This window comes from Apostichopus japonicus, chromosome 20 (genome assembly GCF_037975245.1).
Source record: "Apostichopus japonicus isolate 1M-3 chromosome 20, ASM3797524v1, whole genome shotgun sequence".
In the NCBI taxonomy this organism is placed as follows: Eukaryota; Metazoa; Echinodermata; class Holothuroidea; order Aspidochirotida; family Stichopodidae; genus Apostichopus; species Apostichopus japonicus.
In genome coordinates, this window is record NC_092580.1 from 12,711,331 (window position 1) to 12,738,321 (window position 26,991).

General features: G+C 36.9%; 2 protein-coding genes across 4 annotated transcripts in view; one reads left to right on the forward strand and one right to left on the reverse strand.

Annotated features, from left to right (window-relative positions):
- Positions 1–19,058, forward strand: part of LOC139961115 (formylglycine-generating enzyme-like) — a 36,886-nt gene extending 17,828 nt beyond the window's left edge. For 2 of the 3 annotated variants that reach the window (XM_071960018.1, XM_071960016.1), the window contains exons 4-9: positions 2,668–2,753; positions 5,517–5,639; positions 7,614–7,728; positions 9,083–9,196; positions 10,899–10,958; positions 16,664–19,058. In XM_071960018.1, coding sequence (XP_071816119.1) covers positions 2,668–2,753; positions 5,517–5,639; positions 7,614–7,728; positions 9,083–9,196; positions 10,899–10,958; positions 16,664–16,789 — 624 coding nt within the window. In that variant the 3' untranslated portion in view covers positions 16,790–19,058. Of the gene's footprint in view, positions 1–2,667; positions 2,754–5,516; positions 5,640–7,613; positions 7,729–9,082; positions 9,197–10,898; positions 10,959–16,595 lie in introns of all 3 variants that reach the window. The other variant, XM_071960017.1, reaches the window with a different exon arrangement.
- LOC139961117 (histone-lysine N-methyltransferase SETMAR-like) lies at positions 18,182–23,686 on the reverse strand. Its single transcript, XM_071960022.1, has 2 exons — positions 23,484–23,686; positions 18,182–21,632 (listed from the first exon to the last, which is right to left on the reverse strand). The coding sequence occupies exons 1-2, from the start codon at positions 23,505–23,507 to the stop codon at positions 20,877–20,879; spliced, it is 780 nt and encodes a 259-aa protein (XP_071816123.1). The 5' UTR covers positions 23,508–23,686; the 3' UTR covers positions 18,182–20,876.
- Between the last annotated feature and the right edge of the window lie 3,305 nt (positions 23,687–26,991).

Below are 26,991 nucleotides of genomic sequence, written 5' to 3' on the forward strand. Positions count from 1 at the left end.
TGAACGTGGGATTAACTATGAAACGTTTCTTAGAGATTTTGAGATTTCAATTTTCAAAACCTGTTCCTTTTAAATAATAATATCGAGAAATGAAAACAGAGAATAAAATTACAAAATAAAAAGATTTATGACACTTTTTATCACCGTTGGAAGTTGTGAAGGGCTTAAATGGTGTGTCTCACAGTTACTACATGTGATCCTGTTTAATTAATCATTAGAATAAAACATATTTGTATTTACTCTTTTTCTTTTACCAAGGTGTTCACTACACGTTGTTCCCCGATCCGTATGTTAATTCAGTACCTGTATTAAATTACTGTTTTGAAATACGCGTTAAAAATATTACCAAAAAGATCTGGCCAAGTCAAATACCAGCTAATATAAGACGTTTTCCTGTTGTACTTTGGACTAGGTTGTAGTGTATAATATCTGAAACCGTCCATATGGTACAGTAGTCAACTTCTGAAGCTTTTCGCTACAAAAGTTACTGTTTGTTTGAGTTTCTGTTATAACTTCCTCATTTTTTTGTGGGTCTGTGCACATAAAAACGGTCTGCACATTGATTCCAGGAAGGGTCACGTCAGATTCTCACGGAATAAATTTACTGTAGAAATAAACGACTTTGTTTTTAATGACCCCACGGTAGACTTTTATTATATCTTGCAAATTGCTTTTGAGGATGTGGTAGCTAGCTTCAACCAAACTGAAATTGACTGTTTGAAAAAATGGGTTTTTTTGCTCATGATTCCACACTAGAGTTTTATTGTGTCTTTGCAAATTATATTTAGGGATGTGGTAGCCAGCTTCAATCAAACTAAGACAAAGGATTTGTCTTTATGAATCACATTCTTGAATAATTTTAAGTGAACCTATGGCCGCCCAATTTGAAACGAAGATCGCTATATTCTGTATATTCATTCATGTTAAGCTTCGAAGCACATTAACGGACAGTATGAGTGTATATTATTCGTTGATAAAGTCGTTACACATTTCATTCTACTATACATTCTCTAAATCCCCATTGTGAACCCAGTTGTGAACCCTGTGGGGACCAGGGAAAGCATAAGTCAAGAACTTCAAGCTCTAATCTATACGTAGAGATTAACACTCGGTTCCTCTCTTACCTGTTTCCGATCTACGTATATATGCACCTTTTCCATCTATGTAAACACATGACTGGTGACAAAAGTTGAAACTCGCTTGATAGTGCAACCTGTTCAACTAAGGCTCACCACAGGAGTTTACCATGTAAAGTAAAGGCACTAAAACACCCAAGTTATGGAATTGTCTATTTACAAAGGATCGTTAAAGTTGTGTATCAGTCGAGGTACTTCAAACCAATAAACATATTTAACTGACCAATTGTCAAACAGGACAGATTTGGTTCTTGGCATCGTAAATATCATGGTGTTTCTGCAATAAATCCATAAATGGATAGCTGTGGACCATCACAGTGGCATCAACCATTCATTTTAGCCGTGAGATCATCCATTTTCTGTTTATTAATTTTTTAATAGTGCATATAGTTTGAAAACGTAGTTGTGCGTATAATAAAACTTTAGAGTATAAAACTGATAAAGAACTACTTAAAGCTTGGAAGAACCTTTTAACTTTTATTAACTAATTGACATACGCTTGTAGCCTTAATACATGTCGCGAAACACAATTGCGATCATGACTAGTATATGACGCTGCTGGCATAAACCTGTCAACATTTCTCTATGAACATTGCCCTCAAGTTTGGTATTCATGTAACCTTTGACTTGTATTCACATAGACAGATCAGCTGATTATAAATATGTGCCTACGTACATGCTGTGGTTGTTCCTCCAAAATTTCTGAACGGTCACACCCCATCAAAACAAAGAATTGGTTGAGTATATTAAAAATGTTTCTAATACCCAGGGTCATAGGTCGTGGTGTATTACTGGGTCATACAGCAGGGCATGGTGTGTCACAGGGTCGAAAGTAACGCAAGCTTAAAAGTGTAAAAGATGATTTGCTTACTGATCGCATCTGAAGAAGTAAATTCACAATATTGTTCAGGTAACAGTCAAAATGTAACAGCCTGACGTTCTAGTCCGTCTAACAAATTCTTAACAATTGCTTAAAAGTTAGATGGCCTAATGTTTCAATCCTGTCAGGATCTTCTGAAGCCATCTGATAACAGTTTTGTCTTTCTTAAAAAAAATTTAAGAAGATTTGGACAAGTAGGCAGCACCTTTCCCATTTTCTATTTCTCGTTAAGGTTTTGGTAAAGTGCTACATCTTTCTCTTACAAACTTCTTTTCTGTCGGCTACTCTATGTGTGGACAGATCAATATGATGTAATTGTTACAAAACAATAAAAAAAAAAGGAGAGCTGGTTTTATTACCAAGTTATCGGGTAAACTTGGTCTGTTTGGAATTTACTTTGCTTGCATATCGTTGGAAATTTTTGAAAAGCTTTTATTTTATTCATTTTCTGATTTTTTTGTTTTAGTCAAGTGTGATCATTCAGTACTTTTTATGTTTCTCAAGTATCATCATAATAATTATTATTTTTTTTTTAACAATTTTAATTGTTTTTAAATTAAAATTAATTAAAATTAAAATATAAAAAATTAAAATTAATTAAAATTAAAACAATTTTAACAAATTTAACAATATTATTTTGTCTCTCTGTAGGTTCAGCAAGCTCCTTGGTGGCTGCCGGTGAAAGGTGCGGACTGGCTACACCCAGAGGGACCAGACTCTTCTGTCAGACCAGACAGGTAAACATACATACATGTTTTTTTTTGTCTTGTTTCACAAATACCTTGGAAGGACTTGGGAATGAATTACAGTACATCTAACAGGTCTTGAATGTTAAAAGTTTAATCAAGAAAATGCTTCAATTTTTGTTCAGCCTTTACATTCTCTCGGTATGTTCCTGGAAGGAATATAAAATACAAATTCTTCCATGGTACAAATGTTAAATAGGGACTTAAGTCCCTTAAACAGTACAGTGTGAATCCTAGAAAAGTCCTTGAAATGTACTTTGAAAGGGCTTTGTGAAGAGATTGAGAATTACAAAAGGAGAATGTCCTTATACTCGGTGACCGTCAGCAGAAATACAAGAATGTGTAAGTGCTTTGCTTTTAAACAGTGAAGATTTGTTAGTCTGTGAGGGTAGACCAAAGGTATGTCAACCAACAATGCAGACAAAAATTTTTTTTCTTTTTAACCCTTTTTCAGTTTCGTCAAGAGTAATCACACAATATTTCGGATGGCCTCTTTTTTTTTTTTTTGGTATCTTGCTTTGTCTCAAATATCTTTGATGGACCATGTTTGTTTCAATTTGTTACCATTTCTGAGAAAGTAAATGGTACTTTATATAACAAATCCAGTTCAATCGTGGTAAAAAATGCAGGTAAATACATACATACTACCCTTTTTAACAGTAAATTGAACTATATACTCATGCCCCTAAAGATTCCTAATATGTGCATTCCATTTTCCCATTGAGGTAGTGGGTCCTGTATTTATGATGAGTCCTCATAAATCTGTTGATGTTGTTGATGGGTAAGTACTATAAAGGTGCCCTCGTTTTGCCATCGCCACTAGGTCTATAATATGTCATTAAATGCGCATGTACCTATACTTCTCTAAGTCCTCTGTTTGTATCTGTTTACACTTTGCTCCTTTCTTAAAGGGTATCCTTGTTTTTTTCTTGTCTGGTTATCCAGCAGCAGTGAGTGGCCTTTGGTTAAGCTCATTGAATTGTGTTTGTTCAGTGGAGAGAATTTATGCAGGCCTTTATTTATCTGAGCTGATTTGGCATTGGAAGGACCTGGTATGGTGGCTGCTGGTCGTTACCAGTGCAGCAAGAGAAGGCTAGACGTATATATATATATATATATATCTATATATATATATATATATATATCTATATATATATATATATATATATATATTGAATAAATTGAATGCCTACTGTATCCATTTACGAGGCATTTACGAGTAGGAACAGGATCTTGATCTACACTTATGGAGTCGTGGTACAGAAGCATACATACGCAGAGATAAACAGTTCCAAAGAGTAACGTTTTCTGAAACCCTGCTGACTAGTAGACGGAAGAAATATCTGAAAAATTTATGGGAAGATTTTAACTAATATTACAATTTCTGAGTGCGCTGTATGTTAAAATGTACTGCACTGTTAAGGTTTGGATGGGCCCACTGCAAATTCAGTGTGCAGGGTTTATTTCCTTATAGGTCTTATCGAAAGTGAAATATTTCTGAAAAGTAAATCACAGTTGATCAAGTGTTGGTTTATATCATCATTACATCGTAAAAGTTGATTCTGATCACCAACATTGTGCAGTAGAAGGAGTGAAACAGTTTGATTCTAATAACTGTAGCTAAATACTGCAAATTTAAAATTGCTTATGTTAGATCTTTCAATGACCCCCCCCCTGCCCTACCACACCCCACCCCACTTTGATATGCCTGCGCACACAAATTTTCATGCAAAATTAAGGGAGGACTTTGTCTTGTTGGTATCAATTTGGAGCCCTGTTGATAAATCTTAGCTGTACTTGTCAGTAAGCAAAAGGTTTATCTTAGCTGCTTTTAGATATAAACCACCCTCTGGTTTTGTTTATCTGGGTTTTTTATTTGTGGATTTGTAAGCGAGAAGAGTGTGGTCGCTATGGTATCTGATGGTTGAAAGATTTGTAAAAAGGAGCGTTATCCAGTATGAAAGATCAATATAGTCAGTGCTAAAGGGCTGAACAACTTTGGAAATTCCTTTGGAATTGCTAATTTCGTAATAAATACATTTTTTATAAAATATCAGAATTCGAATTAAAGTCCCATCAAAATTTTACTAAAACAACACAGGTTCTGATAAATTGAATGAGGCTTTACATTCAGAAGAATACACATACCAAGAAGTTGTGACAAATTTGTAACTAGAACCAGAAACAGATAAGATCAATAGAACAGTTTTTATATCCTGAATAATAAAAAAGCCTAGTGGCAGTATGAAACAATTTTGTACCATCATAGGCATTAGAGATCTTTGATGTTGGGAGGAGGTTTGGAAAGAGTTGGCAAGAGTAATTTGGACGAGAACTTTGTCTCTTGTTTCTTGCTTCACCCATCCCCTTGTACCCCTTATCCCACTTGTTCCCCTTTCCTCCATTCCTGTACCCTCTGAAATTACTGAAAGGAGACCGGTGCAGATTACACTCCAGTAGAATAAAGTCAGCGTGGAGTAATTAATTATTCCTCCGAACTGTCATTGCTTCAGCGCCACTTTCAATGTGTTAGAATTTCTAGCAGTTTCTCTGACTACATTGAGAACTTTGGGTTGTCTTTTCTCGGACGAAAAATTATATCGAACTTTAAAAAAAAGTAAGAATAAAAGAAAAATCAGTATCGTGGCCAATCGTGACATTGTGAGTTGCACATCGATTCATGTTTGTAGCACCACAGGTTTGGCATTTTGTGAATGATTTAAGTTTACATTTAATATTTTTCTTTTTCTTCAGAATGGATCACCCTGTCGTCCATGTTTCTTGGAATGACGCCGTCGCGTTCTGCGAATGGGCCGGGAAGAGGTTGCCGACGGAAGCCGAGTGGGAATACGCGGCCAGGGGAGGACTCGAGAACCGGTAAGCAAAGAGGAGATACCTAAAGAACTCCTCGGGAGGTCACCGAGGACAAAGGACAACAAAAATCACGGGAGACGACGTCTTATGATTCCTATGTCAACCGCCAATTAAATGCAATTAAAAACAAAACAAATACACACAAAATAACTGTGACTAACCCGAGCATACCTAACCGAAGGTTTACTACCGATGAAAGCTTAGACCAACCCATGATGGTAGAAAGGAGTTCTTTAGCTTGTTCCAAGAACCAAACTAAAATTCATGGTTTGTCTAAGATGTTAAGCCTATTATGTGATTGGTTAGTGAGGACCAAACTCTACAGATTAAACCAGGCATGCTAAGAAAGGTCTTATTCCTTTCAATTAGCCAGGAATGGTGACTTTCATATTGTATATCTTTCAAATTTCATAACAAAAAAAATGTTTGCAAGGTTCCACCACCTGTGGTAACATCAGATAATTACACTGCCCCCCCCCCGACTTCACTAATATTCTCAAGGTATAACCAATGAATCATTGACGAAAGTTTATGTAATATAATATGCTAATATAGATATTTGATCACGCTATGAAGTCTGGAACAATTTGTTTTCTATTCCGGGAAGAGGTTGTTATATATCTTGTGAGAAGTACACAGTAGTTAGATGGTAATTCTCGCCATAAAACAGGTTGTCTTTTAATTTATAAAATAATGTGAAAAAGCTGTTATCAAATAGCATGACAAAACTGTTCCACATTCTCTTGTCCAATATTAACTATAAGGTTCTTAGCTAAACTACACAGGTTTTCATAATTCCATATCCTCAGAAAAAGAGAGAGGGGGGAAAAAAGGGGGGGGAAAAAACAACAAAAGCAGTTAAATTAGTCAAACTGTAGTTTGTAAAAAATAGCTCTATTTTATTGCTTGCTATCTCTTTGATCTTACTCAGTGCCAATTACGATTTTGGTCGGTGAGGTTATTAAGATCATTATGTAAAACAATTTATTTACATCTGCACAATTAACAGGTCAGTGCTTTTCAATTGACTTTTATCACCTCCCAACAAAGCGTCAGCCCCACGTGGTAGAAATATTTGATGGTATCGAGTAAGAACTCCAAGGACACTGGTGCGTGAAAGTAGTAATAATATTATCTCTTAACCAAAGGCAGTATGTCACAGCAGCTGTTTGCATTAGATTACGAGTTTCCAGAAAGTTAAGCAAAATATGATACTAAACTGTAACGTGCATTGTTATACAGTTTAAAAGGGTTTTGGGCTTCTTTTAGGGAATTTCTTGTATATATAGTAAAAGGAACACACACTGCGTGATGAAAGTTAAGCATATATGATACTAAACTTGCTGAAATTATTGTAAAATACTGTAAAGTGCATTGTTATGCAGTTTAAAAGGGTTCTGGGCTTCTTTTAGGGAATTTCTTGTATATATAGTAAAAGGAACATACACTGTGTGTTGCACGCTTGCATATATCCATTTCCGAGGTGTCTCACTTAAGACCCAGCACTCAAATGCCATCCAATACTAACAACAATTACAGCTGAGCACTACTAAAACTAATTAACATACAAATAACAGAAATAACATTGATATACGCAGCCGTCAAAATATCTTCAATATGCAAATAAGCTTCGCTTGACAATATAGACAATTAAAATAACATAACATGCACACTTATAATACCCACCCAGCACCTTAGTATGTGGTGGACCGTATAGCCATTACTTTGCAAGGGTGCCAGCCATAACACACAGTACCTTTCATATATGGTGATCCGGGGTTCACACTGTAATTTCAAGTTTTCAATGAATTAAATTATCTCTTACAACCTGGAATTTTCCTATGGCATCCTCCTCACCTCATCCAAGTGAGGTGAAGTGGGGGGGGGTGGGTGGGAGGGAGTTGTTGTTGAAAGGGTGGCTCAATTTGCATTTCAAAAATTATCAATTTTCTTCTTTTTTTTGGTCTTGCTTTAAAGGCGGTTTCCATGGGGGAATAAGCTTGAACCGAAGGGAGAACATTTGATGAATGTTTGGCAAGGCAAATTCCCTACAGAAAACTCTGAAGAAGATGGATATGTGGGCAGCTGCCCTGTGAGTGAAATTCAATTTATTTGCTTCTTTTCAGTTCCTTTGGACTCTTTTAAACTTGGTTTCGAATAATTAGCTGAAATTCATTACAAAGGCATATTTTTTTTTAAAAGAAAAAATGTATTAGACAGGCCAACCTTTGGGCCTCATTTATTGTTCATTAACTTCATCCTCAACTTTCCACGTTTCGTTTCATTTGAATTTGTACTACAAAAGCTTGTTGACGCTTGACATAACTTTCATATCACTTTGCACTGAAAATGGTCAAAACAAGCAGTTATTTGTCAGTAGAGATGATTTCATCATTGTATTCACTATAAAGGGGATCTTTGTAACTTTTAAAAAATGCTGAAATGCTACTTCTGCTATAAGAGCAATCCGTTAGGGAGCTATATCCTGTGAAGTAAATATTAACGATTAGTGCCGATGATTCTAATTTAGAAATTCAAAATGAATGATGGTTATATTTCAGAGACTGGTAAGCTATCCAAGTGGGCCATTTGCGTACAATACCACATGATAAACATTTGCTAGGAACTTGAGGCACTGTTATGCTTGCCCCCTTCCTTCCCTAAAGTTTAAATTTGCAGGTACACGTAACCTCTGAAAATGGAAGGATGGCACGTCTTGCCCGGAAGTTTTCACAGTAAGCACATTGACCTTGGGGTCGCTAGGGCAGTAACCTTGTGTACCCATTGGATAATCTAGCATTGATTGTGTACAAGGGGGGGGGGCGGGCACGAAAGTAATCTTGACTTTGGGGTACCCAGGGCAGTTGCCTTGTGTACCCATTGGATTATTTGGCACTGATTGTGTACAACGAGGGCGTGCACTATGATGATCATGTGAGGCGCAGTGAAATTCTGTATCTCAAAGAATGTGGTTACTCCTATGACTAAAATAACAGGAGTATTATATTATATGGGAACTATACACATTGTTTCCCTGTTATGTTGAAATATCCCAATCACAACCAGGTCCTGTATACAAAACTCCCCAATATGTTTTATTATTCTCCCCTTTTTGGTCATTCATTGGAATTCATTGTGTGAGATAAAACATTGCTGTGATAGTAAAGGGCTCGCTCCAGGGGCCACATTAGTATGGTTCTGAAAACCTCGCTGGTTGCCAAAAATTTGCAGGAAACTTTAAACACATTATATCGTCTGAATACTTGTCTATGCTAAAATGCGCCACGATCGTATTTTTTTGTGTGTAGATGTCATATCCCTTCACTCCACTCTCCCCCCCCACCCCATCCTTACCTCTTCCCTCTGCTCTGCCTACCCCTTTTTAATAATTGAAATAATTTCGAGAGTGTCTTTAATATATTCATTCTCTCTCTCTCTCTCTGAAGGTCACTGCCTTTCCTCCGAATAAGTTTGGTCTTTACAACACTGTTGGCAATGCCTGGGAATGGGTACAAGACTGGTTTACCACACGACACAGTCCAGAACCAGCTAAAAATCCAGTAAGTCACCCGAAATTTCTATATCTTTAAAGAATGGTAGTTTGTTACAGTAGAGAGGGTAAAAACAGGGGAATTCTGATACATGCCAGTGTTTTGCCTGGTGAGTAGTGGAAGTGGGTAGACTGGTGAGTTATGACAGTGCATGTCATTCCAATAACATTAAAATGTATTTCACCCATCCACATCAATACTTTTCCATCTACGTTTAGTAATTGTTTGCGTTGCTCTTCGATGCCGGGCAAATTTTCGACAGTTGTCTGATCGTCCGAGACCAATATCAGAGAACTTACATTGGCTTTGGTGATCGTCGGGCGGTCAACTGGTTGCTTACATTAATTTCAGATTGCATTGTAACTATAATAAACCCCAGATAGGTAGAGTGATAAAATTGATATCCCTCTTTGTTACTGAAATAAAACAAAACTAGTTGTAGGCTTATGAGTCAACTGAAGTGGAGTTTTGAAATGGCCAAAGCTGGTGTTTTATACACCAAAATCTGCACATCTCTCCTTCAGTGTAAATATTGTTCAAGCTTATGTCGGCTCGCTACATTTTCTTTTGGACAACCGAATTTGCTGTTCGGACAAACGAAAGGTAGGCCCTGGTTGTCGTCCGTGGGACGACTAGAATGAAAACTCCTGTGAGATTTGCCCCCCCCCCTCCCTTATGTCCATTTCATGTTATTCGTGACCTTCGCTGTCTACATAAATCACAAATCTGCAATTCTGCTGAAAACACTGAATCTTGTTGATACTGTCATCAAGTGCTGCATAAACGTTGTTGTTGAATCCCTCGACATCAACACAACACCATTTAAGATAATTGTAATTCAATCGATTGACGTTTGGTTTCAGTTACAGTCATTCTTTTCTTCGTTTTAACAATTGCTACATCTTACGGAAGAACAACATTCAAAAACTTGTTCAACAAGCCAACAAATATGACTCATTATTATTATTACAAATATAAAAAAAAAAAAAAAAATAGTAACAAAAACCTAAATATTAAATATATAGAACCAATAAGGCATAAAATGTAAAAGCCAAAAGCAACAATATAAAAAACCCTGTACTAAACGATAATTAGAAAAGCCCTAAACGCATATAGTCCAAAACAAATTCAGAAGTATGTAAATAGTAAAATAGTTTTAAAAAAAGAATACACAAAGATTAAATCATAGTCAATGTTTAAATATATATTAGTATGAGAAACTATAGTACAGTACGACAATTATTGTAAAAGCGTAAAACAGATAGTAATAAACACCCAATACTAAACGATAATAAATAGAACCCTAAGCTTAGTAAAAATAAATAAACAAAATGCTGCTCCACGCTGTAATAAGACAGCATAAAGCATGCCGTCTGTGTTTGAGTTAACCTTTACAGGAAACAAACCACTATAGTATATTGCGTTAGGTCTCCGATCATGTCGTAAAAAGTACTCCAAAAAATATCGCATGGCTAACATGTTCAGCTTTAATGAATTGACTGGAATGTGAGTGAACACACCAATGAAAATGGCTTGGCCATATTTCAGGTAGTCTACAGCCTGGTCTTGCAGGCTACCAACACAGCACAGATCTATTTCTTTTATAATTAATATACGCAAAGTCAGTTTTCATGTTTGGGTTTTCTTGGCCACTTGTTGTATCTTTTTTCTTATTTTATTCTTGTTTTTTTTCTTTCTTCATTCTTTTCAGAAAGGACCAGAATTAGGGAATGATAAAGTGAAAAAAGGGGGATCATATATGTGTCATGTGGTGAGTAGAAAATTAAAACAGTTGCATTCTCTGGAGATGGTGATTAATTTTGTTATCATTTCAAACCAATACAAATTTCAACACGACCAAACCCGACTTTCTTAAGACTATGCTAAGACCTAGTCATATATCACTGTGTTAAAAAGTATCCAAACTTATTATAACGTCAAGCCCACTTACTTTTACACAAAAATTTAACATGAGAAACTTACTCCCATGCTTCAAACAAATAGTCTTGGTTGACCTTGTACACAGTGTATGTTGTAAACAAACTGTGTTCTTGTTGTTAAGAGGCTGTAGTGGCTATCAAATCCTACCATGTCCTGCCCCCCCCTCCCCCAAAATAAATCAGGCCACTTCAATACCAGATGTATCTTGGTACCTCTTCTTTATCTGGAGTAGAAACTTGATCATATTGAGGGAGAAGAAAACCACAAACATTTTCTAAATACAATGCCTTAAAACACATTGAACCATAAAAACAGTTTTCCCCCCTAAAATGTTGTTGCAGAGTTCTTTATCTCAGCATTCACGATTTAATTTAAAGACATTAAAATTTTTCTTTCAAATTATTTTCTCACCTCCCTTATCAAATTTGGGGTTACGTTGTTCAAGGAGATGACATCCGCTGGAATAAACGAGCGATTCTTCTAACTTTTCCGTAAGGTCTTCCAAGTGTCATTAAAATCGGAACCTCCCAGGGGGAAATTTTATTGTAATGTGTGGTTTTCTGATAATATTCAAGCTGTGTAATAAATCAAGAATGAATGTTAATCCTTCTTTTTTTTGTACGTAGGAACTGCTTAGTTTTTTTTTTACATAGCATTGCATTTTTGCTCTGATTGTGGTGTTACAGGAAAGCATTAAAATACAATCAAGTTTTTTTCTGTTAAAAAAATGTATGTAATAATGTGTTAACATGATCGCAAGTCAAGAAAGAATGTGTACTAATAAAGCATGCATGGTCTTGCAGACTCCATTGTCTAAGTTGAATGTAAACATTGACTGTAGTGGAACAATGGAATAATGACTGGGAAATAATAAATAGTAGTATAGTACTGTTTTCTGACTGCCACCACCTCACCTCACCAAAAAAAAAATTAGTTGAACTAAAATATTGCCTGTAGTGGAACAATTGAAAAATGACTGGGAAATTATGAATGGTAGTGTTTTCTGACTCCCCCCCCCCACCCCACCACCAAAACACAAAATTAGTTGCATACAAACATTGACTGTAGTGGAACAATGGAAAAATGACTGGGAAATTATAAATGGCACTGTGCTTTCTGACTGCCTCCCCCCATTGCCCAACCCACCAGAAAACAACATTAGTTGATTGTAAATAAGACTGTAGTTGAACAACTGCAAAATTACTTGTAAATTATAAATGGTACTGTGTTTTCTGACTGCCTCCCCCCACCTCCACCACCAAAACACAAAATTAGTTGAATGTAAACATTGACTGTAGTTGAACAATGAAAAAATGACTGGGAAATTATAAAAGGTACTGTGTTTACTGACTGCCTACCCACCCCCCTCCCCCACCCAAGAAATGACTATATAGGCATCGCCACAGCTAAAAGCTGGATAGAGGTTACTGGTTTGAATCCCAAATTTTCTCTGCTCTTTCCAAAATAGTCAATTGTCAAGGAAAGCTAAAACAGCTGTTTTTTAGTTGTGATTTTAGTATCACACATACTGTAGGTATATGTTTCTACTGTATACATACTGTTGTTAGTCAAGTGTTGTTTATCTGTAGATGCTTGATTTGTAGTAAACTTCATACCTTTTTTTTTATTATATATATTCACATAGCACATGGGTTATTATAAAGGCTAGCTTATGGGGTATTTCTTTACTCGAAATGCAAATATTGACTGCAGTGCTTCAACAGATTTGTATCACTTAGGATATCCAGTGAAGTGGTTGATGAATATCTTGTAAAATCTAGACCCTGTAATGACATCTATAGATATGGGTGTTTTGTTTGCATAACTGTAATATCTATCAGTAGATGGTAGTAAAGTTATAGATGGAACTGAACCCTAATACTGACTCTGTTACTGACTTTGTCCCCGGAAAAGAAATACATACCCCCCCCCCCTTCTAAAAAAAGATAGCTTAATTATCCTTGTAATCAATGTCTGTTAAAAGTCTTTGAGAAATGTCTTTGTAAACACACCAGCCACTGGGACCTAGTAGAAACAGTTCAGGTCACATTCGGAATATGTACGGATATTAGATGGAAGCCTGCACCTTGGAAGGTAAAAGGCAACAACAAATGAGGGAGTTCAAAAGCCATCAGGTTCAAAGGTTACCGAGCTTGTTCTTATTGTTTATTCAATGATAAGTTCATCCTTACTACTGTACTACTGTATTGGATGTTTGAATTTTGTCCTATTCTGAGTTAATATAATGGAATGGAAAATAAACCAGGTTATCAAGATTGGAAGAAGAACTCATTGTTTCAGAAATTTCTGACAGGGGGGGGGGGGATCAAGGATTATCTTAACTGGAAGAAAAAGAGCAACCAAGGTTTTAGCCTCCTGTTGATATCCCATGGCTAGTTGCAATGGCAGAGGAGTGGGTAGGGTAGGAAGGGGGGGGGAGAGTAATTTCCATTATTGCTGTAAAAATTTCAATCCCTGTCTGTAATTTCATAATTGTTTATGCTGTTTCTAAAAGTCTTCATCTGTGGCCTGCCATTCACAACTTTTGATATAAAGAAAGTAGGAGAGGATGGAGGGGGTTGATGTTAAGCGGTCAATGTTTTAGAAGTGGTCCTTTGCAGGACATTAAGTTATATCTCGTTATGGTCTGTTTAGTTGTCTCTAATTCATTTGCTTCATTTTTATGTACTTCCAGACACTTTACACTACAAGTTCCTATCTTGAATCTTCTCCCGAATAGCTCCTCCCATTTCTTTCTTTCCTGTGCCTCGATGTTTCCGTCCTTCTCCCCCCTTTCACTATCTCATATATTCGTTTCATTTTTGGTTCCTTGCTAAAAGCAAAGGAACCTATGTATTCAGGTTGGCGTGTGTGTGTGTGTATGTGTGTGTGTGTGTGTGTGTGTGTGTGTGACGCTTTAGCTTGTATGCACGATAACTCAACAAGGGATTGACTGATCATGATCAAACTTGGTGGGTAGGTGGCCCATAGTGAGTAGATGAACCCTATTGTTTTTGGTGCCCACAAAGGTCACCAAAGGTCAGTTATGGTCCAAAAACCCAAAATACTAAAACTGCAATAACTCCCAGTGCCAATGTGCGACATGGTTGATATTTTGGGACAAGTTGTGAACTGGTTAGGGGAACATTTTGAAACTTAACGGTCATGTGATCTGAGGTCACCAAAGGTCAATTAATGTTAAAAAACTAGTATTTTTGCGATAACTTGAGAACGAATTGTCCGTTAGGGTTGGGAGTTGCTTCAGTGTAATCCAAATGTCGACCCACATCTGGGTGACCCTTGACCTCAATTTGACCTCTGGTGACCTTTTCATGTTTTGGGGATTTTTACAGTTTCGATGCTATTTTCAGATGTCAAAGGTACCTTCCAATCATTAATATCGATAGGTTGACCCCCGTGTGACCTTTGTGTGCGAACTTATATGGGGTCAAAGTTTTCGGTCGGAGTTAGGATAGCTGTACAGACTTGTCGTGTTGATTTTTGGAATCAGCAGATCAAACTACATTTGAAACCAAGGTCACAAGGTCAAAGGTCACATTAGAAAAAATGTGCTTATTTTGGGAGAAAACGGGCGAAAAAGAAAATGTTTGGTTTTGATGCTAGATTTGGATATCAAAGGTACCTTCCGATCAAAAATGTCAATGGGTTGACACCCGGGTGACCTTTCTGTGTAAAGTTATACAAGGTCAAAGTTAATTTTCAGACATTTAATGCAATAACTCCCAGTGCCAAGGTGTAACAAGGTTGATATTTTGGGACAAGTTGCAAATGGTATAGAGGAATATTTTCAAACTTAACGGTCATGTGATCCGAGGTCATCAAAGGTCAATTAATGTTAAAAAACTAGTATTTTGGGTGAGAAAATGGGCAAAGAAAAAAATGTTTGAATTTTTACAGTTTTGATGCTATATTCACGTCTCACCAATCAAAAATGTCAATAGGTGACCCCAGGTGACCTTTGTGTGTGAAGTTATATGAGGTCAAAGTAAATTTTCAGACATTTAGTGCAATAATTCCCAGTTCCAAGGTGTGACACCGTTGATATTTTGGGACAAATTGCAAATGGTATAGGGGAATATTTTCAAACATAACGGTCATGTGATCCGAGGTCACCAAAGGTCAATTAATGATAAAAAACTAGTATTTTTGCGATAACTTGAGAACGAATTGTCCGTTAGGGTTGGGAGTTGCTTCAGTGTAATCCAATTGTCGACCCGCATCTGGGTGACCCTTGACCTCAATTTGACCTCTGGTGACCTTTTCATGTTTTGGGGATTTTTACAGTTTCGATGCTATTTTCAGATGTCAAAGGTACCTTCTGATCATAAATGTCAATGGGTTGACCCCCGTGTGACCTTCGTGTGCAGAGTTATACGAGGTCAAAGTTAATTTTCAGACATTTAATGCAATAACTCTCAGTTCCAAGATGTGACACGGTTGATATTTTGGGACAAGTTGCAAATGGTATAGGGGAATATTTTCAAACTTAACGGTCATGTGATCCGAGGTCACCAAAGGTCAATTAATGATAAAAAAACTAGTATTTTTGTGATAACTTGAGAACGAACTGTCCGTTAAGGTTGGGAGTTGTTTCAATGTAATCCATTTGTCGACCCGCATCTGGGTGACCCTTGACCTCAATTTGACCTCTGGTGACCTTTTCGTGTTTTGGGCATTTTTACAGTTTCGATGCTATTTTCAGATGTCAAAGGTACCTTCTGATCATAAATGTCTATAGGTTGACCCCCGTGTGACCTTCGTGTGCGAAGTTATACGAGGTCAAAGTATATAATAATAATATATATTAATTAATTTATTAATATAATAATATTAATAAGGTCACGGGTCAAACGTGAAAAACTCCCAAGTTGCAATAACTTGGCTACTATTTATTGGAATTTCGTCAAACTTGGTATGATGATATTGGTAGATAGTCTCCACACACTGATGTGTGTTGCAATTGATATCATGCATGTTTATAAGGGGGGGGGGGGCTAGCATTATTTCGTTATGAAAAGTTTGTATGCACAATAACTCAACAAGGGAATGACCAATCATTACCATACTTGGTGAGTGGGTGGCCCATAGTAAGTAGATTAACCCTGTTGATTTTGGTGCTCATATCATGAATATTAATGAGGTCATGGGGTCAAATGTGAAATACTCCAAATTGCAATTACTTGGCTATGGTAGATAGTCTTCGCACACTGATGTGTGTTGCAATTGATATCAGGGCTTAGCATTACTTTGGCAACCAAAGTCTGTGTGCATGAATTGCTGTTGTTGTCATAGGGCTTTCTTAGAAATTTCCCTATGAATGGAACTAATAAACAGCAGCAAGGAACCATGAAATGTTTTCATTCTGGTTCTTGCTGTATTCTGTCACAAAGATGCTCGTAGTAGACGCAATCTCAACGTTGCAATTTATTTATTTCCATTTCGGTAGAACGTGTAAAACTTTGTAAATATCCCTACCTTTCGATAACTTGTTTGCATCCGTGTGCCTATTTACAGAGTTACTGCTACAGATATCGTTGTGCCGCTAGAAGTCAAAACTCGCCTGATAGCTCCGCCTGTAACTTGGGTTTCCGATGCGCAAGCGATGAACTCCCGCCGAAGGTAGAGTGCAAGAACTGTTGAGCTACGAATTACGAATAAGTGACCACGGACGTACCATCAAAGCCCACCTACTTTCCTCGTGCCTTGAGACATTTCATGATTCAATTGTGTTTTCTATCTCATAGTTAATGTATCTTCTGTCCACGTGAGAGTCTATGTCTAACGAAACTGAAAGTAAATGACTTGAAAAGAAAATTTCTTCTACTCTGTTAGAACATTCTAAGTCGAGTGTTGGTTCTTGCGCAAATTTATCGTAGGTGTATGACTACGACATTCTATGAAAATTGCTCAAACCAACTGGAGGAGGTAATTCTACTCCTGCTTCTCTCTCTCTTATGACATGAATCAACGAGCATTGTTGACTCCTAGAGTACCGTTGGGGTTGGGGGGGGGGGGACATCATCAGAACATATTGATTAGTGAATACAACTGGAAATTGAGGGGGTGGGGTAGGGGAGTGGCAGAAGTAATTCTAAGTGAGCAAATACTTACCCCTAGAGTGAATGCACAAGATTGCACATACGTACAGTATTATACGTTGGTATGTATTTTACATAGTTTTCAATAGGGGTTTGGGGAGGGAGTGAGGGTAGGGGGGTGAGGGTGAAAGGATGAGGTTTATGTTACATAATTTCAAACGAGGCTGACAGAGCAGCAGATTCGGGGAGAACAACATTTTAGGGATACAATTAAAATAAATGCACATTTAGATTGTTTTTTCTTTTTTCTTTGTTGTCACAGACTGACAGTATACACACTTACTAGGTAAACATCTTTTTCCCAGGCAGGAGGCATGTCACCCCCAGTTTGGGTAATTTTTGAGTCTTGGTCACTTTGACTGAAGTTACATGTAAGACCAGAAACTTTATTTCAATGAGTGCAATCACTGTATTAAATATGGAAAATATGTGACAAAGTTTGTTATATTTTTCTTTTTACTTTTAGAATGTTTTTTTTTCTGGAGTATTCATATCCTGCATTATGTTTCTAAGAAAAGAAACCAACATTTATGAATCTTTATGATAATCTTACGATGATTTAACCTTTCAGTTTTCACAAGAAACATTTGTGGTAGTTGTAATATGGAAACATCAGTTATAAAGCAGTAGCAGCAAGGTAATGCCCCCCCCCCCCCCGCACCCTTGTACTTCTAAACACAAACATGAATGTACCTTCCTTTGAAATAGTTAGTTCAAGTTATAAATAAATCTAGAAATTGATTCATGATTAAAGAAAATTTAAAAATGGAAAGTTGAATTAAAACTGAAAAGTGAAACTTTGGGGAAGAAATGTCATAAAGTAGTATCATTAAAACTAAACATGTCATTTTTTTTTTCTATCATGCAAGTCTTTTAACCAAAAACATTCAGCTTTAAAACAGAGTAAATCAAAAACTAAAAGTACTTATCAACAAATATTGTAATGAGAAGATTTGATAAATCAATTTTGGGCATTAATTGTTCTTTCGTATACTAAAATATTTTACGATGGATGATTTATTCGTTCCTTCTGAGGTAGGAACAATTTGGTGACTGCTAACTTGCCCGTCTGCACTCCAAGCAAAAAATGAATAATTTTATCAGCTGAAATATTCTCACAGTAAACTGCTTGGCCCATTAACAAATTCAAAGCAGTGGCCAAAATGTGTAACTCTAAATCTGTCAAAGAAAGGATTACTTTTGTCTAGATTGTTACCTTAATGGACAATAGTGAATAACATTGATGTCTTTTGTGAGGTAAGTTGGGCAGAAAAAATGCCCCATATTTTCTTACAAAGTTTTGTTGGCTCCATTAAATTTATACATACAATTAAAATTTTAAATCCACTTAAAATCTCTTGAATGACCTTCTGTTTACTTTCTACACATTTTGCAGTCTTTTTTGTCATTTTTTACACCTTCATCTGTTCTTGCTGGATTCTGATATCCTGTAGTGTCTGCTTCATATCTTGAATCTTGAAAACCGAATCAAACTCACTCTAATTTCAAAGTAAGCTAGTGTTATTCTGTTCTTAAATACACACACTGAAATGCTTTTTTATAGGCAATGTCTGTGGCAATTAATCTTAAACTTTCCTTTAAAATAACCCAAAGGTTATGTTAACATACCGATACATTCCATATGCTCAGTGTTTGTGATATTAAATAAAAACAAAAACATGGTAAAATAAACTACAAATATGGTGAATGTATTACCAAGTGTAGGGATCATTTGTGCAATAGTGAAATTAGTGAAAGACTTGATATAAAAAGCCTTTCCAAAAGTCTTAGGTCATCAGGGTTGGAGTCACGTGACTAATATAAAAAAAAATACATGCCATATGAATACATACTGTTCTGTACTTTGGAAAATAGTATAGAAGACTTGTTTCTCTTGACAGGTGAGTTATTGGCTTGACTTCATATGTGACTTCACATGATCAAGGATAATTAATAAATAAGCAACTTTCAGATAATTAAGCTGCATAGACTAGACTAGATCAATCGACAAAGTGCTTTTGTTTTCACAAGCTTTGTATTACAGATCTTTTGAAACCCCAGACTTTTGCTATATGTTTAATTAAGTTAGTGACTTCATAATGGTGTCTTTTACTTTCAATAAACCCTCAAAGAAGGGATAGAGTTTTGCATCTAATAGCATAATTTGTGTCAACATTGGTAAAAGAGGAATATACTAAGAAAATAGATATCATAAGGTTTATACTACTTTTATGTTTTATTTCTTTGTATTTTACATACAACTGTGAAATCAGTAAGACTTGAAAGTTCAAGAGCTGTGTCTTTTGACAATATATCGACCTGAATTAATATCATCTCTGACAAATATATGGTCAACATTTTCAAATAAAAAATGAAATGACATTTCATATCACAGCTTGTTGCTTTAAAGGTCATCATTTTAGCATATTGCATTTGGCTGCAAAGGGTCTGGTCACATTTTTCATTTCCATACATTTTTGTACACAGGCTTTAAGAAAGTCATAATTATCCCCCTAATCACCAGGGGTATCCAGTCAGGCCACATGGACAGTTATGTCACTGGGCCTCTTTTGAGGTCTCCAATTACCTTCATAAGAATTATTTGAAAATGAGAATACATACATTTTCTATACAATATTTCCCCCACTTATTGCCCTAGACTAAGAGGCTTTGATTCCCACTGTCTACACCCCCCCCCCCTACTCCCCATCCTACCCACTTTGAAATTTACAATATTTTGTATCAAGAAGTATCTCACTTCCCTCTTTTTCAAATTAGATGTTATCTTTGGGGTGCAAGAAACCATGTTGTTTGTTGTTTATAACAGCAACCATGATAAGTGTTTTTTTTTTTTTGATGTGTGATTGGTTGAAAGTGGAATATTTACAATGAAGCCTCCATACATAAGATACATTTAGATAATAGACCACTGCACAGGAAGTAAATATATTATGAAATTAAACCTCAAAATTTCTATAATTGATCAAATTTAAGATAATTTCAATTGATATTTATTGCATTTGATTTCATAAACATTTATTTTTCTTCATGTGAGAATGAACTGTATAAAAGGAGCAAATAGTGGGGAAAAAATTCACCTCAATGGACAGTACCATTTTGTAGTGATCATGTTAACATCAATGTATTAATGGCTTCAAGGGCGTAGGAACCGGGGGGGGCTGGGGGGGCGCCAGCCCCCCCAGTGAAAAATGTGGAGGGGCGGAAGTATCATTCCGCCCCCCCGGTTCGCAAGTCAGAAAACCCCTTTTTCATTTCCAAATGAGGAAAAAAATCTCATTTGGAGCACCAAATTGCATCTAAGGCCAGGTGAAAATACAAAATTAAGTTTACAAAATGGAGTGGGTGTTGAAGTGTGCTATATTGCACCAAATTGCATCTGAGGCCACCTGGAAATGCAAAAAATTCCAAAGGGGAGGGGGACACCCCCTCCCCTTAGACCCTCCCCCAGGCCGGCCATCAGTCTTCAGCCCCCCCACTCAAAAGTACCTTCCTACGCCACTGAATGGCTTATTGATTCGATACACAGTTCTTTGAGTTTTTGGTCGGACGGATAATACTCTTTTGTTAAAGAACATAACTGAGGTCTAAGAAATTACAGGAAAGTCCAACTAAGACAGTAAAGATTGGTCAAATGGCAAGTATTGCCGACAAGATTTGCTCCCACAATGACATGGCTTCCTTTTCCTTCCATCCTCATTGTATACTGCAGTCTCTTCTCCGTAACTGTACGTCAACTCTTCCCCTTGGTGTATCTCTCTCAGAGCAAACAATGCCACCTTTGGTATATCGTTGTGCACCCTCACTGGTACTTTGGATAAGTTAGGTTCGCAGGAGTGGTTGATGAACCTTCCCTTGTTACCCCTGTAGGTTGGATCAATGATCGTCTCTACCAGTTTGCCACCTTCCATGAACTCCCTCACGACTAAAATGTAATTAGGGTCGTCATCCCCTAAAAGTTTTGTCCTTCTCTGAGCTTCGACTTTGGATAAAATTTCTCCCGCGTATTCACAAACGAAACTGCTCTTGGGTATATCTACACATGCCCTCAAACCGAATCCTTTCTCCATCGTCGTGAAGACCTCGAGCTCAAATTTGGGTCCGTTTTGAACGATTCTGTTTGAGCATCGTTCGCCACACTCGCACATGGCGTTGCACTCTACTATGGGTTTGGTATCACTTCTTTGTTTGTCAACGGATGCTTCCTCCACTTTCATGAGCCTTCCATTCTTGTCATAGTTTGGTCCGAACCTTATTATACATGGGCACTGATTGCCACAGGATGGCGCTCCACAACGACATCCTTCAAAACCCACTTCGTCCGGGTCTTTATCGTACCCAGGTCCAGCAACATTGGTAGATGTGAACTGAAGCAAACAAATAAAAGGTGTCCATTTGATTTTTTATGATATGATAAATATCACTCCTTTAAGTCAGCAATCAGTATTTCTATACAATTTGTATTGTTTGAGTAATCACCCTTTATTAGAGCCTATTCAATGTGAAAAGAGCTGAAGTACCTTTTCTAGCACACATGTAAATTCTTGAAAATCAGGATAAGCCGTAGAAACTTTACTGCACTTGAAATTGGTCTTTTGTTTCATTATGAATGTGAACACTAAAGTAAAACAGATAGATACCCAGTAGCACAGTACCGAGAAGTGACATAGTTGAATACCACTATGCCTCTACTAACCATCATTCCCTTACTTTCCAGGCAGTTAGCCCCATGGTGTGGGCAACACTTCTGATTTGTGAATAGCCCAGAGTATTGTGCTACCATTGTGAATAACACAACACCTTTTTCTTATTCCCCTTGTTTTCAGGAGAATAGGCATACCCACAGTGACCAGAATCAATAATGGCAATTTGCTGGTGACTAATAGAACACATCATAAAAATGTGACGATTAATCCAAAATGAAGTTGACAAATTAAACCAATATGGACAGTCTAAACCATGGCTTATACGATTTTTACAACATTAGACATTGAAAATGACTTTATCACATACATCATATGCATACATTCTTTTGTGTCAGTGTAACAGTGTAGGCCTATTGATCTTCATTAATCGAAGCCCTCAGTTTCGATTGTAGTACTTGCAGATTTTGTCACATGGTTTTGCGCCTTCTTATGTTGCTTGCGTATGAATTTAACAGTAAAGTTTGCATGCTCCATTTAAATTAACACATGTTCAGAATAAACGTATTCGCACAGGTCACAAACAAATCCAACAAGTTACCTTGACTACTTCGTTAAGTGGTAATTTTTTGATTGCCCTCCATTTTCCATACCTATCTTTGCTTCATTGTGCTATGATGATTACTTTTGTGTACAGTAGCTACTATGTTTCGTTCAAAGAATGATTAACTGTTACGCAGTACGGGTCAACCATGCTATTAAGTAGTTATTTTTTCATAGAACTCACTGTACTAATGTGCACTAGAAACAAAGGTACTAATTTAGAATCCGTACCATTCGACTATTTCTGTTAATCCATATCCCGCTTACTATCTCTCTCCCACATTCATGTAATCACTCCCTATCTCTACCTCCCGTTCTTCTATCTCCTAATCCTAACCGGATTCTACAGTTGTTATTCTGCCGATTCGAAGTAAGCTTTCCCATTCATATGGTACGGATTCTAAAGTTAGGCCGAAACAAATACATACTTCTAGAATTATGATTGAACTGTTATGGTGCAATAAGGTTTCGAAAATAGTGACTCGGGACAATCAGGCACAGATGAGCATCTAACTTTGCCCATGGAGACTGATGTTGACTGTATTTAGAATAAGTTACCATTTTAAAAACCATCTAACACATATGAACACGGAAATAGTATATCTGCTGCTACCTAGGCCTACTGTACTAACGAAAATATCAAATCGGATGAATTTGAAGGTGCGTTCAAAAAATGGATCATTATTACCCTGTATGACTGACATAAATTCCTGAACAATTTCGACATCCCCAAAACGATGTTACCGATATAACAGAATTACTGGATTCGATGTACTTGCCTGCGAGTTCAATTATGTCTAGTTCAATGTTACGTTAGTTCTTGTCCTAATCTACACGCTTTAGGCGTTAGGGTCTGGTTCCGCGAAAAGTAATTTGCATCTTAAATCTGATGATTGCAATATGACGAAATTTAACAAATTAACAAGCATTAGATCAGGATGAAATACCTATGTATTACATTAGGTTACTTACGATGTATGAAGGTTCTTTGTCCATCTCATCAAAACCAAATAGTCATCGGTGAACTTGCTCCAGCAAACATTGTTTTTCATGTAAAGCAGGGTGCATACCCATAAACGCTTAACTATTCGTCGTAAATTGTAGGCTCACGGAAGAAAGAAAAACGCGGATAAAGTTTATGCATTGCATTGTTTATTTATTACTAAATTTGTCGGCTAATTTGGTGAAAACTTGTTTAGTGCACAATAGTTATTACGAAATATCGAAAGGATTCAATGTACTGCCCAAGACATATATGCCAACTCTATAATACAAGATCTCCAAATATAGGCTATGTAAATAGATGATATAGAAATTAATTCAAGGAATGAGATGGTGAATTGACGGTCACAAGCTAGCTGGGGAGTCAAGCGGGTTGAAAGTGAAAATATTTCAGAAATTAAATAAAATCATCTGATCTTTAAGACAGTTTTTCCTCCATTTTCTTCAAAGTTTTAATAAAATATCACGATCACGGAAGGACAACTGCCAATAAGTATAACAACGTTACACGTTGAACAAAATTTAACTTATTTTGGGGGAAGGGGCCGGGGCGGTCGTGACCCAGATTTCTTTAATTATAATTTAAAATTATCGCTCTTTCTTTCTTGCGATCTTCGCAAGGGCAGATGAGTATCATTCGAGAGGTTGTGAATCGGAACATTGAATACTCGAGAAGTATTTTCAACTTTCACATCGATCGACGGTTTCCTGTCGTCTATTCCAAACCGGTGCTTGCCCTTGTGAGTGTCAGTCAGTGCCCGATGGAGATCAATAGACGGAAATGTTACCGATCGTGCCATTTTGGGTCTTGTTTGAGCCAACCTTTGAACGACCTTTGACCTGACAGTGCTAACCTCGCTTTTCTCCTTTTCTTGGATGTAGTCAGTAGATACTGAGTGTCGTCGTAAATGAGCGAGACCACGTGACAGGCTCTCTTTGCTGTTATGCTTCGCTGTGATATTGCTGTTTCGACATTGTTCTGCTTCGTTGAAATCATAGTTTACAATCCTAGCAGATTTTGAAGTCATAACATTTTCATGTTCAGAGGCTGTCTTCATGTTTCTATATTTAGTTTGATCCTGCACAAAATTCTCTCTTGGAGGAGTCCCTTCACATGGTCGTACCTGTACACTGGTCTTTGGACGAACCGCGGTGAATGTCCCAATTCTTACTCGCTTTGTCTCCATTGTCGTTGGCAATCTCTCATTTTTATCCGTTCTAGTATTTTCACCTCTTTTGGATTCTAAGTGACATTCGGTCCGCTTGACCAATAACAGCCAATCATCTTCACTATTGAACGAATCTTCAATGATTTCATCGTCTTTAGTTAATTCCATGACTCCATTATCAACTTCAACAACTTGTGTTCCTTTCGGCACTGTTCTTTCATTCCCCTCTCCACTGCCACACCCAGCTGCAGCCTCAGCATCTCCAGCGGTCTCGGTAGTTTCCTTCGATTCCCCCGTCGCGTCATCGCAAGCAAATGATGCTGAATCGATGAGTTTCGGCTTGTCTTTCATAGTCTTGTAGTCGGTACGATCATTGAAATTATTCATTTTAAATTTAGCTCGACTGAGAATATCTTTGGACGTTTCAATATTTCGTAAAGACATCGCCATGAAGTCTGTATGACCTACAACATCATTTTCGAGATCAAGTTGGAGATAATGGTTAACGTCTTCAGCCATCTTGGAATTATTTCCGTCATCCGTTTTTGTGATAATTTTTACCTCAGTGATTCCCTTGTAAACAACAACTTCTTCTTCTTCCGTTTCTGATAAGGATGATTCAGCTTCTAAAACAGACATCTTAAACCCTTTCCACGGTGTGATAAACAAAATCCCCTTATGAATATGCACAAAATTCTTCCTGAAAAGGAAAACCTATAATTAACATGTTTCGCTGCGTGTCGTGTTACTGGTTTTGCAGACTAATTGCAGAATATCGTTTAAGGATACAAAGTAAATCTCCCCTATAATGTTTTTCTTTGAGGGATCAAAACTCTATGAAGTTTTGTAATGTTAGCTCCAAATAAATCGTTACCAATTATGAGTGAAGCTGATCAGCTGTCGGCTCTTAATAAATTCCACAAAACGTCGAGCTCCACAATGGTCTAATGGATTGCAAAATGACTCTTTTAAATCACTGGATGTAATGGTAAGGGTTCACTGTCCTCGACATATAGATATAATTCTGTATATCGTGGTTGCGTGTGTGGTACGTTGGCTCTCTTAACATGACGGGATTCGTTGTCTCATTAAACATGTCGTTTTGTTTGAACCATTGCCCCCAATGACTGTTTTAAGTATTTCAAGCTGTTAGTATTGTTTGTTTTGGTGTTGTTTTGTGGGGGTGGGGGTATTTTCACTATGGCATATGGTATTAAACTATGACATATATGAAGTGGGTAAGATCATTTTGAAATGTCAGTGAAAATTGAACAAGTTTTTCCCAAACCTTCTTTAAATGTCATCAAGCTCTGGGGAATATACTGATGCATTGAGAGGATCTAAGATGATTAACATATTGTCGACATATACCGTCTATTTATCAAAGCTGGTGAACAACAATGAAGGTTTCCCTCTGAAATGACTCGTCCTTCCTTGTCAGTTTAGCTATTTCCTTTATCTGCTGTTGTTGTTGCTTTTATTTTGATAAACGCTTTATACTTATATAGCTTTAACTTACTAAAGCTTGTTTTGTATCTCTACGGCGACAAAATTCTTTCGAACGAAAAATCCTCGACAATTTTTCGTGCTGGGAGGAATCGATTATTCGATATTTCTGATAAGGACTATACACCTCTACCGCTACGTAATGTATATACGCATATCATAAGTAAAGCATTACAAAGCTATTTTATTGCTGGTTTCTAATATCTGCCCCCTTGATGACCACCAAAAAATAGTTCCTTTTAAGACATGTTAATTGGTAATAAAAATGTCATAACTTTTTTGGTGAAATCCTTTACAATAGCGGTAGGTTACTATTTGTCGGTCTTATATATATGTTTATATCTATTATACACCCTGAAACGTCCAGTTGCGCAGGTGTTCCACTTTGCACAATAACGTATCAAATATAAACGAATATGCATAAATAAGAGTGTGGCTGTGTAATTTCCAATATTACAAATTCACATTTTCCAGGTGAAAACATTCGATTTTGACACCAACTGGGTATCCATTTACAAACACTGTTTACCGTGGTCAAAATAATGTTGCCATCAGACCTCATCAGCAAAAACTGGCACCTCCAAACAACAACATTAACAGAGGGAAAAACATCAGTTCATGCCAGTGAAAGTTTTAGAAACATCTACAGAAAGTAATCCAAAAGATAGTTAATCGAGTTATAAAGGCTAAACGATGGAACTAAAAGACCGATTAGAAGTTTCTCAGTCTCACGGACTGGCTATGTTAAAGTGTAATATATCCTCTAGAAATATTCAACTGAAATCTTGTATATATTTCCTGTC